The sequence below is a fragment of the Polypterus senegalus genome, chromosome 18 (assembly GCF_016835505.1).
Source record: "Polypterus senegalus isolate Bchr_013 chromosome 18, ASM1683550v1, whole genome shotgun sequence".
NCBI lineage: Eukaryota > Metazoa > Chordata > Cladistia > Polypteriformes > Polypteridae > Polypterus > Polypterus senegalus.
This window is the reverse complement of record NC_053171.1, coordinates 32,605,058-32,623,374: the sequence shown is the minus strand read 5'-3', so window position 1 is coordinate 32,623,374 and position 18,317 is coordinate 32,605,058. Positions and strand designations below refer to the sequence as shown.

At 39.8% G+C, this 18,317-nt stretch overlaps 1 protein-coding gene across 6 annotated transcripts in view; it reads right to left on the bottom strand.

Moving 5' to 3' along the window:
- Window positions 1-281: 281 nt before the first annotated feature.
- The window catches only part of cdkl1 (cyclin-dependent kinase-like 1 (CDC2-related kinase)), a 56,626-nt gene continuing 38,590 nt past the window's right edge, over window positions 282-18,317 (bottom strand). For all 6 annotated transcript variants that reach the window (XM_039741663.1, XM_039741664.1, XM_039741666.1 and 3 more), the window contains exons 5-10: window positions 15,621-15,711; window positions 12,117-12,317; window positions 11,321-11,403; window positions 10,446-10,502; window positions 9,953-10,111; window positions 282-1,952 (exon numbers count right to left, since the gene is read on the bottom strand). In XM_039741663.1, coding sequence (XP_039597597.1) covers window positions 1,851-1,952; window positions 9,953-10,111; window positions 10,446-10,502; window positions 11,321-11,403; window positions 12,117-12,317; window positions 15,621-15,711 — 693 coding nt within the window. In that variant the 3' untranslated portion in view covers window positions 282-1,850. The remainder of the gene's footprint in view (window positions 1,953-9,952; window positions 10,112-10,445; window positions 10,503-11,320; window positions 11,404-12,116; window positions 12,318-15,620; window positions 15,712-18,317) is intronic.

Genomic DNA, 18,317 nt, shown 5'->3' with positions numbered 1-18,317 from the left:
TATTCTTACGGTTTTCCTTCCTTTATTGTGTTTGAGCACTAAATGCAACACACAGACTACTCGAGTCTTAGATGTAGCCTTAGAGGTGACATTGCTTTAGCCTGTCTTATACATTGATTTGGGGCTGCCATAGTCAGAAGCCCCTTTGTCAGCTGGTCAATGGTAAAATAAACTCCTGAAGAGGTGCCATTAGTCCCCATTTCACATATACATATGTATATGTACACACATATATTCATAGCATTTGTAGTCTGAGTCCCGATCTGATTGTATGGGTGGTTACCTACTAGGTAATACGTGTGGTTGGTCTGCCAGTCTGCAAACATCCGCCACGGACCCTCTCAGTTGCGAGAAGCATTCTGTAGTGAATAATGAGCCAAGAAAGAAAATTAAATGTGCATTGCACTGCTATGACACTCTAGTGGAGAAGTGCATAAACCCGGCCACAGTGTGCTGTGGGTAGGACTTTAATGGCAAAAGTGTTTTTGTAAATTGCTCCAATGCCAAAAAAGTACATTTTTAACTAAGGCTAAAAATTACTTGAAATAATATTTCAATAACAACATCAAATTTTACAGGAAAGTGCATAAAAACATCCTTTATTTGTAAATCTGCAGTGTGCGCTTTCATTACTAATAAATTCCTGTTTTGACTCGTCTCGCCACATCAAAAAAATGAAAAGCAAGTGTGTGTGATGTCAGACACTTCAACAAGTTAAGTCAGCTATGGGTGTTGATCATGATACTTGACTTTTCATGGGTCACCCTGAACTAGATAAAACATTTATTTATTAATTAACAGAATAAAAGTTTAATTGGTTTTAATGGCATAATTTTCTGTAAATTCTCTATGTATAAGATTCACACATTAAATAAGCCATGATGTAAAATTCAACTTGTTCACATTTAGTGTCTTGAAGTTTGTCCCTTGTGCCGCATCACAGTAACCGTCGAGACTAAACGGCCGACGTTCTCCATCAGTGATGAGTGACTAATACAGGAGTTTGGCCATTTAGCACCATTTTCTTTATTTGGTCACAATTTCTTGGGGATTAATACTTCAGCACTGATGTTTACATTCAGCAGTCTTAAATAAAATCTGTACCCCATCGATAGCATTAGGGGTTCATGTGGAAATACTTTGGATCGAGGAATGTTAGGGGAGGGCATTTTGGGAGGCGGTGGGAACTGAAAGAGTAAAAAGAGCTAGAAATATTTTGTTTTGCTAGAATGTGTTTGATTCCTGGCAACAGAGTTGGGCATTTTTTTTATTATAAATAAAAAAAGTTTGATAACAGCCAGTAATTATTCTTCTGGAAGACAACTATATGTTTCTGAAAAATGAACTGGCTCTACATGTTTTGGCACAGGATTTCTTTTAGAAGAAAAAATAAAAACACAAGATTTACTAAGACATTCTCTCCCTTGACTAGCAAGCTACAACAGCCCAAACTAAATCTACATGCGGCCAAATACAGCTATCTTAGTAGCCATCTGACGCTTGTTATTCTTTCAGTTAAATAATTCTTAGCAAGTGTGGTTGAAAATCCCACACCAGAGCCTAACAACACAGTTTATCTTCTGCACATGCAGTTCGTCACGAGGAGAACATCTCTGCATGTTGGCATCTCCTGCACAAGTCTGTTTTTTGTCTTCTTTCAGATGAGCAGATACTGTAAGATTTACAGTGGAGAACCAACGATGAAGGAGGTGCTATTGAGCCACTCACCAAATGGTATGGTGCCAAAGCCTACTAGAAACTGAATATATTCCACTCCCTCCATGTTGTTTAGGATCTTTTTTTGTGTTTGTCACTGTAATTATTTCTTGTTATTATTGCCTACCCCATTGTCAGATGTTTGGAAAGTGGTAGTTGTACTTCCGTAAATTTCCATAGTATTTCTTGCTGTCCAAAGCTGGGAATATGTTGCTGTTGGTGAGCTGAGGCAGATACTGAAAAACAGTTTAGAAAATACCGTTATCTAGAGAGCAGTGCAATTAGAAATGCAAACTTGCATGTCCTTTGTCTTTTTAGTCTCTGTAGGACCAACCTGGCATAGGCCGGTTTGTTTTTTCAGGCACACTAGGCCTTCCTCCTAAGCCGTAGCCCTGAAAGTTTTTTACACTAAATACCGTGATCCAGTGGCATAAATAGTGGCGGGCGGAGGGGGCAGTCCACCCCAGGCGGCAGATTTTTGGGGGTTGCATTATTGGCCAAAACATTCAGTACAATTCGCGTGTAAGTAGCATAGCAGGGTTCAGTAAAATATCACCCATGAATTCTCAGATTTTTATCCACAAATGCTCCAAAATAATTTTCAGACTGTCCTTCTGTGATGGCATCAGACATAGCAGTTGAAATTTATGAGATAATAACAAAAATAAACATAAACATTACACCGATTTAATAATTTCTAGGAAGATAAACAACTAATTTATAATTTTGTTTCATTATCAATCCAAATGCGTTCTTGCTCTGCGCAGAGAACATCCCCACCTCTCACTTGTACACTACACTTTTTTCTGTTTTTTGCAGTGTAATTAAATTAAACTAATAATTAGAACACAGCTTATCAGTGCGTCTATACTATATTCTTGTCTAATTGGTGCTTATAAATAATTATATGTGAAAACTTATTGCCGTCTCTCTATATATGAATAAATCTATGCAAAATTTATCTTAAATTTTCTCTATTTTCATCATTTTAATTTTCTATTTAACATATTCAAATATTTTGGAGGGTGGCAAATTAAAGCCCCGCCCTGAGCGGCACAAACTCGAGCTACGCCATTGCTGTGATCACCATCAACTGATAGGCTCGCAAGCAAACCCGTATAGCAGTGTGAAAGAATCCTACTTGTAATTTGTTTTCCGACACAGTTGTACCAGCAATTGCTAGTGAGCTGATGGGCACACTGATGACACTTAACTGGACAGGCAGAAGATACACACTTGGCAAGCAGACAATCACTCAAACCTCCTTTCAAACTCGATGTACACTCGGATACAAGGCAGTGTTCCCTTCATAAAACGCTAAGCAAACCCCAAGACAATGGGCTGAAAGTAACACGAAAGGAACACGTGATATTGGGTGTGACAGAGTTACCATTAAATTGGGCCTAATGAAACAGCTCAAGGACACAGTGGTTGGATAAAATGTACCAAAAGAATACCAGACTGCCACAATGAAACTAAGGGATCAGCAGTTAAATGAGGACCAAAGGTGCCACCCTTTAGATACTCCAAAGAGCTGTGAAACTACAAAGAAACTACAGTATAGTAGGCCGCACACTTGCTTTAGGATTTGAACCTCAAAGGATTTTGTCCAACTTACAAGACAATGGAAGCTGGACAACTACTGTATAAGGATTGAGGCATTCTGAAAGAATGTACACACACCAACTAGAGTACCAGCCGTCTGTATTAATACATGTTGATCCTGGCTGAAGACATCGTTGGGACACGTTCCATATGCCAAACACACAAAGGAGCAGAAGTCAACAACACAGAAGCCTACGTTTCTGAGCACATTGTCACTGCTCCTTGCTTTGTGTCTCACGTCACTCACAACCCCACAGTCCCAGACCTGCGGGTGTATTTTTTTTGTTCTTTATTTCACCTTATTTCTTTATTTTTGTATTAGGAATTTGTTAGTTTTCGCATACCCCTTGGGGTCAGAGTGCAGGGTCAGCCATTGTACAGCGCCCCTGGAGCAACTGAAGGTTAAGGCCTTACTCAAGAGCCCAGCAGAGTAGGATCTCTTTTGGCAGTGATGGGGATTCAAACCGTCAACCTTCGGGATACCAGCTGTTGTGATGTGGGATTTTGCATATAACTTGATAAATGTTTTGTATGTCTTTATTTATAATTTAGGCAAACCAAGTGGTGAGAGGTATTCGTGTTCGCCCCCCACCCCCCCCTTTTTTACGACTGTCTCTTTGTAATTTTATGACAGGATTTGGTGGGATGTGTCTTAAACCAGTTTGATGAGTATTTCTCTGCTAAAGTCTTTGTCTTATTCCCCATACAAAGCCAGGTTAGCTTAACATATGGTCTTGGGGGGGTTGAGTTGTTAACATGTACTATTTCTCTCATTGGTCTGAGATATGGCTGTTTGGAATTGGCCTGTCTCAGAGACCTTTAAGTACCATGATGTCCTATTGGTTCTAGGAATTGGAGAAAACCTATAAATTTGCTTACTCAACCACATTCTCTCTCTCTTACCAACATATGATGAAAGAAGCATCTCTCTTGCTAACCTGTGAGGATGAAGACAACACAATGAAGAGCACAGCTCAGCAGCCATATTGAACAGACATGTGGGTGAAAGCTGAGCACCAACGATGCCTTAACTAGAGACATTTTAAGTAACTGCAAGTCTGTGTGCCACCTGAATTACACATCACCATTTTATCAGGTTGTATGGTTGCCAATATTCAAATGTACTTTGCATTTTGTTATTATTTATGAATATTATCAGTAATACATTATTTTATGTGTAACTTAACTCCTGCTTGTCCTTTTACTACATCTAATTGCCTGAGGTTATAGATATAGAAGGGAAGGTGGGGAGGTTATATAAAATAATACCTTATAAACAGTGGTAAGTCTGTGAGTTTAGGCATTCTAAGGCTACATGTTAATAATACAAATAGGGGAAAGTAGAGCAATATATATATTACTGTACCAAGATAAAACACCAGCACAGATTGTTAGCCTAACAGCCACCACTCCGCTGTGTGTGTGTATGTGGGGTGGCGGGTGGTTTATGACAAGCCACTATATAAAAATTGAAAAGGTTAGCTGTTATTTGGAGGATTGTAACATCAAGCAGCGAGTGCTGGGATGACATAATAGGTGTAAGGTTGACTGAAAAAATAATAATAAGAAGAAGAAAAATAGAGATGGAGAGAAAGAGCAGTTACAAGCCAGCACAGCTGTGTGTAGTTTGCTTTGACACAGACCTACATAGAGCTCCGGCAGTCCAGCCATTTTCTGATCCTGCTCATTCCAATGCAGCTACCCTTTCGGTTTAAAATAAGCTGCATTTCTCTGATTCTTAAAACAACTGCAACTTACAGCTACTGTGTATAATACCATAAAACCAAAAGTGCTCACAATCAACGTGCATTTAGAATAGAGTGTGTGTATATATTTATTTATTCATTTACTTAAGTTACCTACATATTTATGTATTTATTTAAAGAGCTTCTGTAAAAAGCCACATTTATAAATAAAGTTCTCTCCATCAATTAATCAAATAATTTCAGTAGCTTTCTCAACCAAATGTCCAACATCTCTGTACACCCCAGAGGAAAATCCCCTTAATCAAAAGTCATGGTCACAGGGAGTTGGGGCCTATCCTGGCATTGGTTGACACAAAACAACTTAGCTTTACAAGTCAAAGGAGATTATGATAAAGTTTTAGACTGCACTGGTGAGGCCTCACCCTTAAGTACTGGGTTCACATTTGGTCTTCATATTACAGGAAGACATAGCAGGGCTACAAAAAAAAACTCCATAGGAGAACAACTAAGCTGATTATAGAACTAAGCGGTGTGAGCTACGAGGAGAGATGGAAGGAGACCTTTTCAGTTTAAGCAATGGCAGATTTAGAGGGGACATGACTGAAGTGTTTAAAACTATAAGGCGACTAAGTACAGTAGATTGAGAACTGTTACTTTAAAAATGAGTTCAACAAGAAGATGGGGCACAGATAGGTTGATAAGGGTACACTTTGTACATACGTTAGGAGGTTTCTCTTTACACAGAGAACTATAGACACAGGTGATGCGTAAGGCATCTTCAAATCTTGACTAATCTCGATAATTACAACTTGTTTCACGTATAGTCTGTTTCTAATTCCTGTAATTTTTTGTACAGCGTACTATGGGGCATCTCAATTAGAAAAAGACTGTCAAAATAAACTAAAATTACCTCCAATAAAGTCTCAAAATGAGTTATGGAAATAAATTATTTTGGTACGTCAACAGCATTTTACCGGCATGCAGCCTTTTACTACTTCATGATGTTTACACTAGTGTGCAAATCACATTTGTAATAATCTAGTGGTAAGCATCTACAGTCAGGTATTTTTTACAGTGTGCTCATCTAATTAGGAAATCAAGATCAGGAGAGACAAACTTAATTGTTTTTACACCCGCATTAATGTATTGTGTCCAGGCTTCAATATTATTGTACACTTCAAAGGAGCCATCAAAAATATTGATCTTGTTGTCTCTTGATGTATTAAAATGCAATCATACAGGCCCTGCGATGGATTGGCTGGACTGGATTAAGTGGGTTGGAGACTGTAAATATTACATCGATACAACCGACTTGCCAACATGGACATGCACAGACAGGGAGTGACTGAATGAGCTTCGGTTCAGGTGAAGCAGGTGAAATGCTGCCGTAACCACTTAAGGTTCATCAGGCCGTCACTCAAGTGTGCGTATTGTGTGTTGTCCAGCAATACAGACTCTAAACAGCAGACTCCCTGAAAATCTTGTAAAATGGTTTTGACCTCACAAATGTGTCTGCAATGTTTCAGAGTTTTGCTTGCCCACCATATTTTCAAATTCTTGCTTATACTTAACTTTGATTTTTATATATGTACAGTGGTGTGAAAAATTATTTGCCCCCTTCCTGATTTCTTATTCTTTTGCATGTTTGTCACACAAAATGTTTCTGTTCATCAAACACATTTAACCATTAGTCAGATATAACACAAGTAAACACAAAATGCAGTTTTTAAATGATGGTTTTTATTATTTAGGGAGAAAAAAATCCAAACCTACATGGCCCTGTGTGAAAAAGTAATTGCCCCCTGAACCTAATAACTGGTTGGGCCACCCTTAGCAGCAATAACTGCAATCAAGCGTTTGCAATAACTTGCAATGAGTCTTTTACAGGGCTCTGGAGGAATTTTGGCCCACTCATCTTTGCAGAATTGTTGTAATTCAGCTTTATTTGAAGGTTTTCTAGCATGAACCGCCTTTTTAAGGTCATGCCATAGCATCTCAATTGGATTCAGGTCAGGACTTTGACTAGGCCACTCCAAAGTCTTCATTTTGTTTTTCTTCAGCCATTCAGAGGTGGATTTGCTGGTGTGTTTTGGGTCATTGTCCTGTTGCAGCACCCAAGATCGCTTCAGCTTGAGTTGACGAACAGATGGCCGGACATTCTCCTTCAGGATTTTTTGGTAGACAGTAGAATTCATGGTTCCATCTATCACAGCAAGCCTTCCAGGTCCTGAAGCAGCAAAACAACCCCAGACCATCACACTACCACCACCATATTTTACTGTTGGTATGATGTTCTTTTTCTGAAATGCTGTGTTCCTTTTACGCCAGATGTAACGGGACATTTGCCTTCCAAAAGTTCAACTTTTGTCTCATCAGTCCACAAGGTATTTTCCCAAAAGTCTTGGCAATCATTGAGATGTTTCTTAGCAAAATTGAGACGAGCCCTAATGTTCTGTTTGCTTAACAGTGGTTTGCGTCTTGGAAATCTGCCATGCAGGCCGTTTTGCCCAGTCTCTTTCTTATGGTGGAGTCGTGAACACTGACCTTAATTGAGGCAAGTGAGGCCTGCAGTTCTTTAGACGTTGTCCTGGGGTCTTTGTGACCTCTCGGATGAGTCGTCTCTGCGCTCTTGGGGTAATTTTGGTCGGCCGGCCACTCCTGGGAAGGTTCACCACTGTTCCATGTTTTTGCCATTTGTGGATAATGGCTCTCACTGTGGTTCGCTGGAGTCCCAAAGCTTTAGAAACGGCTTTATAACCTTTACCAGACTGATAGATCTCAATTACTTCTGTTCTCATTTGTTCCTGAATTTCTTTGGATCTTGGCATGATGTCTAGCTTTTGAGGTGCTTTTGGTCTACTTCTCTGTGTCAGGCAGCTCCTATTTAAGTGATTTCTTGATTGAAACAGGTGTGGCAGTAATCAGGCCTGGGGATGGCTACGGAAATTGAACTCAGGTGTGATACACCACAGTTAGGTTATTTTTAACAAGGGGGCAATTACTTTTTCACACAGGGCCATGTAGGTTTGGATTTTTTCTCCTAAATAATAAAAACCATCATTTAAATACTGCATTTTGTGTTTACTTGTGTTATATTTGACTAATGGTTAAATGTGTTTGATGATCAGAAACATTTTGTGTGACAAACATGCAAAAGAATAAGAAATCAGGAAGGGGGCAAATAGTTTTTCACACCACTGTATACACGACTGTTTCCAGTGTGGCATTTATTCACTCTAATTTTTGTTTTTTTTGACAGACAACTCAATCCACTATTGTGTCCCGTTAATGTTCTGTATGACCACTCACTCAAAATTTGAAATGGGCAATAAAATAGTGAGGGGCTAGTGAGCATTGCTTGAATTTCTAACTTGTCCTCATTGCTTGTTGCTCGAAGGCTGACAAAAATCAATAAGTTGATTCTTAGATTGTCAAGCGTTTGCACTGCTAGAATTTCTACAGCCACTAGAGGTGGAAAGAGGACCAGGAGTGCGGACCCTCTGACCATACAATAACGTGTAGCAAAGAACGTATTGCTTTTAGAAGATAGGAGTTGCCTGCTTTTAATATTGTAAGACAACACTACTTTTTTGAAAAATTCAACTCACTTTCTTTCTATGATTTTTTCCCCCTTTTTGCTGCTTTTTACTTATTTCAGTTACAAAGGAGTGTGGCTTAGTTTGGCAGGCATCAGTTGGGTTGGAAACGTCTTGGCAGAAGGTGGATGGAGGGGTCAGGCATCGTGAAAACAGACCACAGAGAAGCCAAGGTGCTGGTCCATAATGACGGCTAGAGGGGCAGGTTTCCATTAAGGATAACAATGAGTGATGCAGCCGAGTGAAGGTCGTTGTTTTGGGATGTCATTGGTTTCTGTGTTGTGAGGCTATTCAGTGTAAAGTTTCAGAGATGAGGATACAACTTTATTAAAGAGTCTACCGTAAGAAGAGCAGGAGGTCCTTGTGGTGATGTCCATGGCACTGGAGAAACACGACTAGCAGAGCTTTCTTTTTGACTTTGCACATTTACGTGATTTCTATTCTCCCCCTTCCAATATAAGTATTTTTTGGGCTTAGAAAATCTGCTGCTTTATGTGTTTGTGTCTGTAACTGCCATTTTTGAATTACTGGCATGAATTTGCTTTAGCCCTACTTTGCAAAAAGTTAGAGGGTGTATCGGGGGCACGTTGGTAGAGTGGTTCATGTCTAGAGAAAAATCCCGGCTCTGGTGCTCTCTTACTGCTTTTGTTTTGTCTTCACACTCTCCAAATACCTTGCTAGCCTTCCACATCCCAAAGACAAGGAGGCCATGCGGACTGCCAGCTCTAAAACAACCCAGTGTCAATGAGTGAGTGCCCCCGGTAATGGAATGTCATGCCACCTTGCACTCATTTCTGTCTTTCATCTGATTCTGCCACAGAAAGCTCTTGTGCCCCATGACCCTGAACTGGATAAGCAAGTTCAGAAAACAGTTGGAAATCACTTCTTGATGTACTTGCAATTAATGTGAAAATATTACTCATTGCTGAAGGTGCATAGAATATTGACATAACGATCAAAAATACACAAGAAGCTTGACAAGTAAGAGACCTACAATATTAAGGGCCGAAAAAGCTACAGCATCATATATAGTCTCGCTAACTATAACACCTCAGGGTACACATTCCAGGAAAAACCTGCCCAGATTCGTTCACGTCAAAAAAAAAAACCTCCTTAAGCGTTCAGTGACCCTGCTAATACAAGTGAGTCATTTACTTGAGTCGACTATGGAACACCAGCCTTTGTAAACCCACTACAGACATCCATCCTTAAGCCTGTTCATCTTGCATGCTGCACTTGTTAAGATATTTAACGATGAACAGACAACTGTGCCGGCTTCTTGATGATGACGGCTTATTATCTAATAATGAGGGTTAAATGCCAGCTTACCCCTGGGGGCAGGTGCTTGCGGGGCAGACGTGTCCTTCTCTTTGACCGGTCCTGCTCTCTTCCTGCCACATCACAGTCGTCTCTCAGGCTATCGAAGTACGGGTGCTCCAGAAGCTGTTCACATGTCAGCCTCTCTGCAGGGTCCATCTGCAGACAGCCCTATGTGGTGGTGGAGTTGCGATTAGTATAAACACTTTTAAGATAACCTCGTATTTGTAATCAGATCTCCTCTTCATTTACCAAAACGTAAATAGATGAGCAGGTTTGAGAATGAATAAGTGAATAAATGAATAATTAAGTGTACTGAAGGGAGTTCTCTTCAAATCTAAAATGACACCTTTAAAGGAACTCCTGCAGCAGATTTGAAGAACAAAAAATTGTAAAATATGCATGCATATATGTAGTCATTTATTAAAACAATATAACAACGTTAGAGAGATTTTACTAGCACAGTTGGCAAGCTCAGACTCTTATTTGCCATGATAATATTTACCTTCATGAGACTCAAAGCCTGATAGGAAAGACCTGGGAGTTTCAGCTCCAGAGGCTCCTGAAGAAACAAGGAAGATGCCATAAGCACTGGGAGACTAGCAGACACTGTACAGCTAAATTCCATCACTGAGATCAATTCCCTTTCATTTGCCTGCCAACTCCTTTCAGCCAAATCATAAATCAAAGAATCCTGGTTTAGCGTGGATTTCTTCTTCTACAAAAAAATTGAAATGTTATACAAACAAATGAAGGGAATATGAGTTATTGGTCAATATGTTTCAAAACATCAAGCTGCAATTCCTCGTCTAGCATGTAGATCACTGAGTGACACCAGGCCACTGAACCTGCCTTTATCTAAGTAAATTAAAGTATAGATAAATAAACTTTCCATGGATATAGAACACGCCGGACTGTATTTATGACAATTTGTCAGAATTACAGATAAAAGATCCAACATTTAATGATTCTTTAATACATTAAGAAAAATAGCCTATCAGTCCCTTGTTCCAGTAAGTCTTCTTTAGGCCTGAGCGGTTGTTCTGAGGCTATTGATCTGCACTGGCAATCGGAAGGATGCCGGGTCGAATCCCGTAAATGCCAATAGGCCCTTGAGCAAGGCCCTTAACCTGCAATTGCCAAATGCTTTGAGTAGTGAGAAAAGCGCTATATAAATGCAAAGAATTATTCTTCTCGGCCATGTCCACATGACAGCCGTATGGCATCCTCTGATTTAGTGCATCTCTTGCTTTTTTTTTTTTCTATGTGGCAGCGTTGTCATTGGCTCTTGACCTGCACGGATTGTGTGTCAGAGCTCTGCTTCACCTTGCTATACTTTTGTGCATGACAGCTCTCTTACCTTGACGGAGGCTCACTCACCATGTTTTCAGGCACCGGGATGCTGATGCCACTAAAGAACTTGTTTGCACTGAACACTTGCTGATGCCGAGGAATCAGATCACCTGTCATGACATAAAAGGAACAGCCACACGATTAGGAAGGTGAATGTACCAGCACAGCCATTTTGTGCAGAGACCATCAAGATTCTCAGTCTTTCTATTTAGTTGTTAAAGAGTTTTAGAGAAGGTAAATTTGTAGACCATTGAAAGACATTTAGATGCCACATGGTGTTCAATGTGTTATGGGATTTCCTAAAGATAAGACTGTCCTCTCTTGTCTAAAGCAGTGCGTTTGATGTAGAAAAAGACAACATTTCACAAAGTGGTGGGCATAAGCTCTTGGTATTCTGTATAAATATATTTTAGCACCTGAGAGATTTCAATGTGGAGCCCAAAATGAAATTGATCAGAAATGTCCACATTGTTAGGCAATGTTTCCCAAAAGAATGAACTATAAGTTCTGTTTATGTTAAAAATATGCATTTTTTACAAGTCAATGTGAAAACAAGAGAATTAGGCCTCTTGGCTGCAGTTTTAAACAACAGCCAGGTGGGGGCACTGCTGCTCTAAGATTGCGGCTGCTAAATCAACTTCTGTTTGGTGATTCTGATTTTCCTGGCACTTTTGAAATTATATAAACCTGACTGAGGACACTGTTTTGCCTTTCTATTTATTATCCGACGTCTTACAAAAAGGGCATTTGTACTTTATACAAATATATACAAAATCACAGACAGCCTTAAAAGGACATTTCCAGCAATAGGCCATGAACTCACCCAGAGTCTTCCTGATGAGATAGAGCTGGTCAACATCAGATTTACCAGGCCACAAGGGAACGCCTGACAGGAGTTCGGCAAACACACAGCCGATTGCCCAGACGTCTACTGGAGGTCCATACTGTGTGTCACCCACCAGCAGCTCAGGAGCCCGGTACCATCTTGTAGCCACATAGTCTGTGTAGTAGTCACAGGGTCCTGCTGTGGGCAGATACAGGCAACAGCATTAACAAAAAATAAAAAAAATCAGTTAACCAGTGCAGATATTGAGGTTTCCTAAAGTGAAATACATAGGATGTGTTTCTTTTTTCAGCTGTCGAGACATACTTACTGCCTTTCTAACCAGATGGGCCCATGTGCAAGTCATTTCCTCACAGTAGTCATCCTTGTATGGGTTTCTGTTGGAGTTCCACAATAGTCTCTCTGTCTTGCAGGTACAGTAAAAATATTACTGTGCCATGTTGCCCTTGGAAAATGAAAGTGTCCTGCTCTGCTCAGTCAGTCATACGGACCTCTAGAACTCACTCTATCTGGCTAGGAAATTATGCCTTTTGATCTTTCTGTGTAAAAGCAAGACAGTAAAGCCCTGGTGACCAACTGTGCGTCACTCTTGATCCATCTGCGTTAGAGCTCAGCACGATTCTCTTCACAGGCCTGCTATTATTATGCAAATCCTTTTTTTTTATTATTTTTACAAGAGTAATTACTTTGCCTAAGGAGGACCCTGCAATGAAAGACAATTTCCTGACCACTGCTCTATCTAGAATATTCCTTCATGCAAGGACATGGGGTCATACCATTCCACAACCTGCATTGCCCATTTAGACTTTCTAAGTTAGCACACAAAGAAAACTTACATTACTTTAATTCAGAACCAAAGTAAGACATAGAGCAATGGAAACACAAGTCATGGAGAACTCTCGCACTTTTCCAAACCTGAGCATGCTTGTCAATGCACACACATACATACACACTCACACCACCTCATTCATGGTTCACTTCATGTCAGTGCGGCAAGGGCACCTCAGTTTTCCTGCTTACAAAGGTGAATGGCTTTTAACTACCCTGTAACTTTAAAGCTGTCAAGTGTTTCTGTCCTGGTAGTGGAGCCCATGGTTCATGAATGTTGCTGCTCCAAGGTGCACTCTTTCTGCCTTGCTGGTGTGGTGAAGTTCTTAGTCTTTCTATACAACATGGCCTTGACCCACTGCAGGCCTCATCCACCATGCTGCTGCACAACCAAGCGGCCAGGTTGCATCAGTGAGGACACTTCATAAAGCCGAAATTAGTATGCTACTGTGGCCTAACTTTTAGTTTCACTTCTGTCAATATATGTGATCACTTGTTGAACAGAATGACCTGACTGCCATAAAAAAAAATAAAACATTCAGACCAACTTTGCCACAAGATAATTGGCATGGAGTCACTGTGCCTCATTCTAACCCAAGGGTGCCATGTTTCATTTCAAACAGTTTCTCATAATTAAACTAATTCCAATAACACTGATTTATTAACACTAGATTCCCTGAAGCCCTTGAAAAAACTCGTAATCCCAGTCCACATTAAATTCCTTTGCACCTCTCCATTACCATTTTTTTGTTTTGTAAATTGTGTTGATCGGCACAAGCAGCATGCAGCCTGCTGTCCCATCCCTCAACGCAGATGCAGCTCAAGTTGCAGAGAAGAATCTCAGAGCTAAAGTCTGTTTATCTCAGTGTTAGGTGCCTGAAGTTGTAGAGGATAAATATAGGGTGGTCCAGATCTAATTATGCAGATCCAGATCGTCTGGATGACTTTGATTTATGTGGGGACGATTCCAGTTCGGCACAAAGACGATTCTTCATGTCGTCAGTTCACACACTTGATGGTCTGGGATTTTTCGGGTGATTTTCTATGTAATAAACCTATTAAGTTATAGCGTAATGAAAATTGCATAATTAGATCTGGACCACCCTATAATATATCGTCTTTTGGAATACAGTGGAACCTTGGTTCACGACCATAATTCATTCCAAAACGCTGGTTGTAAACCAATTTGTTCGTGAACCGAAGTAATTTCCCCCATAGGATTGTATGTAAATACAATTAATCCGTTCCAGACCTTACGAACTGTATGTAAATATATACTTTTTAAAGATTTTTAAGCACAAATATAGTTAATAATACCATAGAATGCACAGCGTAATAGTAAACTAAATGTAAAAACACTGAATAACTGACAAAACCTTGAAAAACAGAGAACACTAACACTGCAAGAGTTCACGCTATAGCACTACAAACTGCTCGCTAAAAACACTTTTTTTTTAATGAGTTTTAAGCACAGGGAAAAAAAAGAACATTTGAAAAATTCATAATTTAATAAACCACCAAGAAAAGTAACATTGCAACAATGCACGCTACGAACCGAACGCTGTAAACAGAAGTGAAGTGGAGGTTAAAATCCAATAGAAAAAAGACTTCATTAAATACAATGAGGTTAAAACAATGCTCGGATCTGTCTCTTTAAAAACAAGCCTGGTGCATTCTTTAACTGCCTTCTCTGCCTTATGCGGCCAGCCCTCTCTCTCTCTCTCGTGTGTCTTTCTCTCTCTTGTGCGTGTGTGTCTCTCTCTCTTGTGCGTGTGTGTCTCTCTCTCTCTCGCTGCACAGGGAACACACAGGGAGAGACTGAACACGTGCGGAAATCATCAGCGCACACAAACCGAAAGGGAAACTGGCTTGTTCGTATACCGAGTGTGTGGTCGTGAACAGATGGAAAAGTTTGGCAAACTTTTTGGTCGTAAACCGATTTGTACGTGTTCCGAGATGTTCATGAACCGAGGTTCCACTGTACATAAATTTCATGTGTGTTCCGTGTCTACAACGACCTGTGTAAATGTACAGTAGGATGAAATGGAAGGCAGGAATTGTTGAATACATAACTAAAAAGAAACGTTTTTCTTATTTTAGTAATAATCGACAAAATGTAGACATGAAGTGTATAATGTGTGAAGACTGAAGTCCAAATATCAAATAAACACTTTCACAAAGGGTACAAGTATAACACAACAAGTATACTTTTATTCAACAATGAAACCAAAGAAAAAGAAATCAGGTTAGAGTACGACACTGACACGATCACTTGGGTGGTGCAGCAGTAAGAACGGCTGACTTGTAGTCAAGAGGTTCCTGGTTCGAACCTGTGCACTCTCCATCTGTCAGTTTTGTGAAGCTGTTATTCCATTAGCAGATAGTGGAGTGCTGGAGCCAATCACAGCAGCATTACAAGCAAAGTAGAAACAATTCCAGAACAGAATGCCAGCTCATCACATGACACATTTATACACACACCCAGTTAAGAGTTGTCAATGAAGGCAACCTTCGCATCTAGGCACTTAGATGTTTCTACATTGACAGAAACTAGGAAATAGTTTTATTTCAGATAGAATTGAAATTATAATCTAAAATTAGTTTACAAAGAAAATCTGCTGCCCACTTGATGACCATGAAAGCAGACAGACTTACTTAATATCCTGGCAAAGCCAAAGTCGCACAGTTTGATGACCTGGTGCTTTGTGATCAGGATGTTCTCAGGCTTCACGTCTCGGTGGATGCACTGCAAATGAAGAATAGGAAGTGGTCACTTGTGGAAAGAACACAGTATTGCTTCATCGTGTGACAAGTGCAGAAAATGCTCAGGAAATACAGACAACAGCTGCCAGCAAGTCTCACCCACAGTGTGCTGAAGGAAATAAAAACATTTGTCATGCAACACTATTTTATTTATTCATATTTGTGGTCTTGTATATTTGATTTGTGGGTTGTGACCACAAGCGGTAGTAACAGTGCCCCCAGTTCAAATTTTTATTATCACAAATACCTTACAAAGGCTTCCAAAAGTGTCACAACCACCAGAATACTTTCCCTCTTCACTCTTTTCCCTCTCCTTTCACTCATCCAAGTGAGCTTTGTCTGTCTTCCACCCAACTCCAACTCATTTGGATGAGGTTGAGTGGCTTCTTTTATCATAACACTAGGAGTACTTCTGGTGCTCTTCTGGGTCAAGTGGAAGTCCTCAAAAGCAGCGATCACAAATCCCCACAGCATCCCCTTGAGGCACCCATGGAATCCAACAGTGCTGTTCCACATCAGTACAATTCCCAGCATGCCCTGCCGGTGTCCATTTGGGTACCAAGGCACAGGAGACCCGTCATGTCCCATTGTCACTCCTTGTCCTTCCAATATACTTGCCTGGTAACTATCTGTGCTCCATGCCCACTGGGATGCCAACACACTTTTGACTCTTTGAGAGAACATGAAATGTTCCGTTTTTCCTTCCAAATGGCCTCCCAGTCAGGTAATGAACCAGCATCCATCCTGTACAGATGCCTCTGGGTGCTGTCCACCACTTGTCTGACCCTGAACAGCAGTTTGGTTATGTAGGCGGCAATGAAGTTCAATCAGTATTCAATGTGTCACTGTGGTCCGTATATTTCATAAGCTTTGCAGTCATATAACCTGATGACATATTTTTCCTTCATTTACCATATTATATATATTATTTAAGGTTGTTAATGTGTTACATTGCTTGCTTTTCCTTTTTATTATATATTCTTGATTTTTGTTTTTATTACTGTCTTATATTAGTCAGCAAGAAAATAATTTGGCAAGGCCTGGAGAAATGCTGATAAAACTTTTGTTCCCAGAGATTTTTTAGCACTGACTGGTTTAATATACCAAAACATCATTATCTTAAAGTCATTAAAATATTTAACAGAAAAGTGTTTTTGTTTCTGTTAGTTATCTTATACTTTTGTTTTCCACTGATATCAAGTCAATTTGTTGGTAATGGCATCAAGTGTCACCACTGTAAAATTTTTGGCCATTACACCACACATCACTAGGGCAAGTCATTTTGTACACTGGTGTGACATCACAAGAACACAGACACAGGATTTTGGGTGAGCATCTTGCTCCGCAAGTGTCAAACTGATTCAAAAAATGAAAAAAATAATTTATTTTTTTGAGGTTTTTGTTTTTTAAGCTTCATTTTAATTTTATTATTATTTATAATAAAAATTATGATTTTTTTATTTCATTTGCTTTTCATTATTTAGTAGCAATCTCTCTTTTGGAATACAAATCCTACTTGCCCAGACTGCGCTCTCTGTGATTTTCAACTGTAGTCTCACACTCACACTCAAATCCTTCTATATAATTTGATACTATCCGTATGTATGGTGTTCGCGTCAATACCTCGACTCAATACAAGTTAGAACCATGCAATGGGGCTCTGCCTCTGTAGTTAGAACATAACGTGGCAAACGTGGACGCAGTATTGCATGATTGGCTAAGAATGTTCGAATGCTTCAGTGACGCCGCTGGACGGCCAAGTATAGTAAGTCGGTGTTGGTTCGAACAGATAACAGCAAGTTTGGTTGGTTTTTGGAACGTTGGTTTGGTGGGGCATACTTTCCAGGACTAACATCGTCGACTGACTTAAACCCTTCGACAACTCTGGAACCGTAAATAATTTAGAATCTATCGCCATTTGCTTGGTACGTTGAAATCTATCTTTGGGCAGTTCGGCTTTGGCATCTGTCCTTCTGATATCTATTGGCAAACTGAGTAATGATGGCTGGGTATTAACAGCGGACATTGTTTAAATTTTGCCGATCTCAGATCTAAAATGACCACGCCAACATAATTATTACTCCGACTCCGATTAGAGTCGTAAAATACGGTTTGTTTTGAAAATGTGTTTGCCAGAAAAAATTAAATGAGGTGCGCCGAAGAGCTGAGTTCACATCTCGCAGCCCCATTTAAACAGGAAGCTCTTCATTACATCGGCCGAAAAGGTTTATTTTAAGCACAAACCAGTGCCATGATAACAAAATCATTTCAAGGACTTAAAAAAACAAATAATTCTTTGCAGAGAAAGTATGGATTTCACAAACATAGAATTTGTAGCCCGATTCGATCTGGCTCCCAGTCGCAAGTAATTTAATAATTTAGTCTTTCTTTTAGGAAAATATCAAATTGGTCACAATGCTCATTTCTGCACTACAAGTCCTTTCTTTGGTGCAACTTCTTCTGCATCATGCATCCCCTTTTATAACTCACTCCCTGCTCTCTTTGCCCTGTTTAACATTGATTGACGTTCACAAGACAGCACTGTCTCCATTTATCTTTATTTCACCTCTCATTCTAACATATTATATA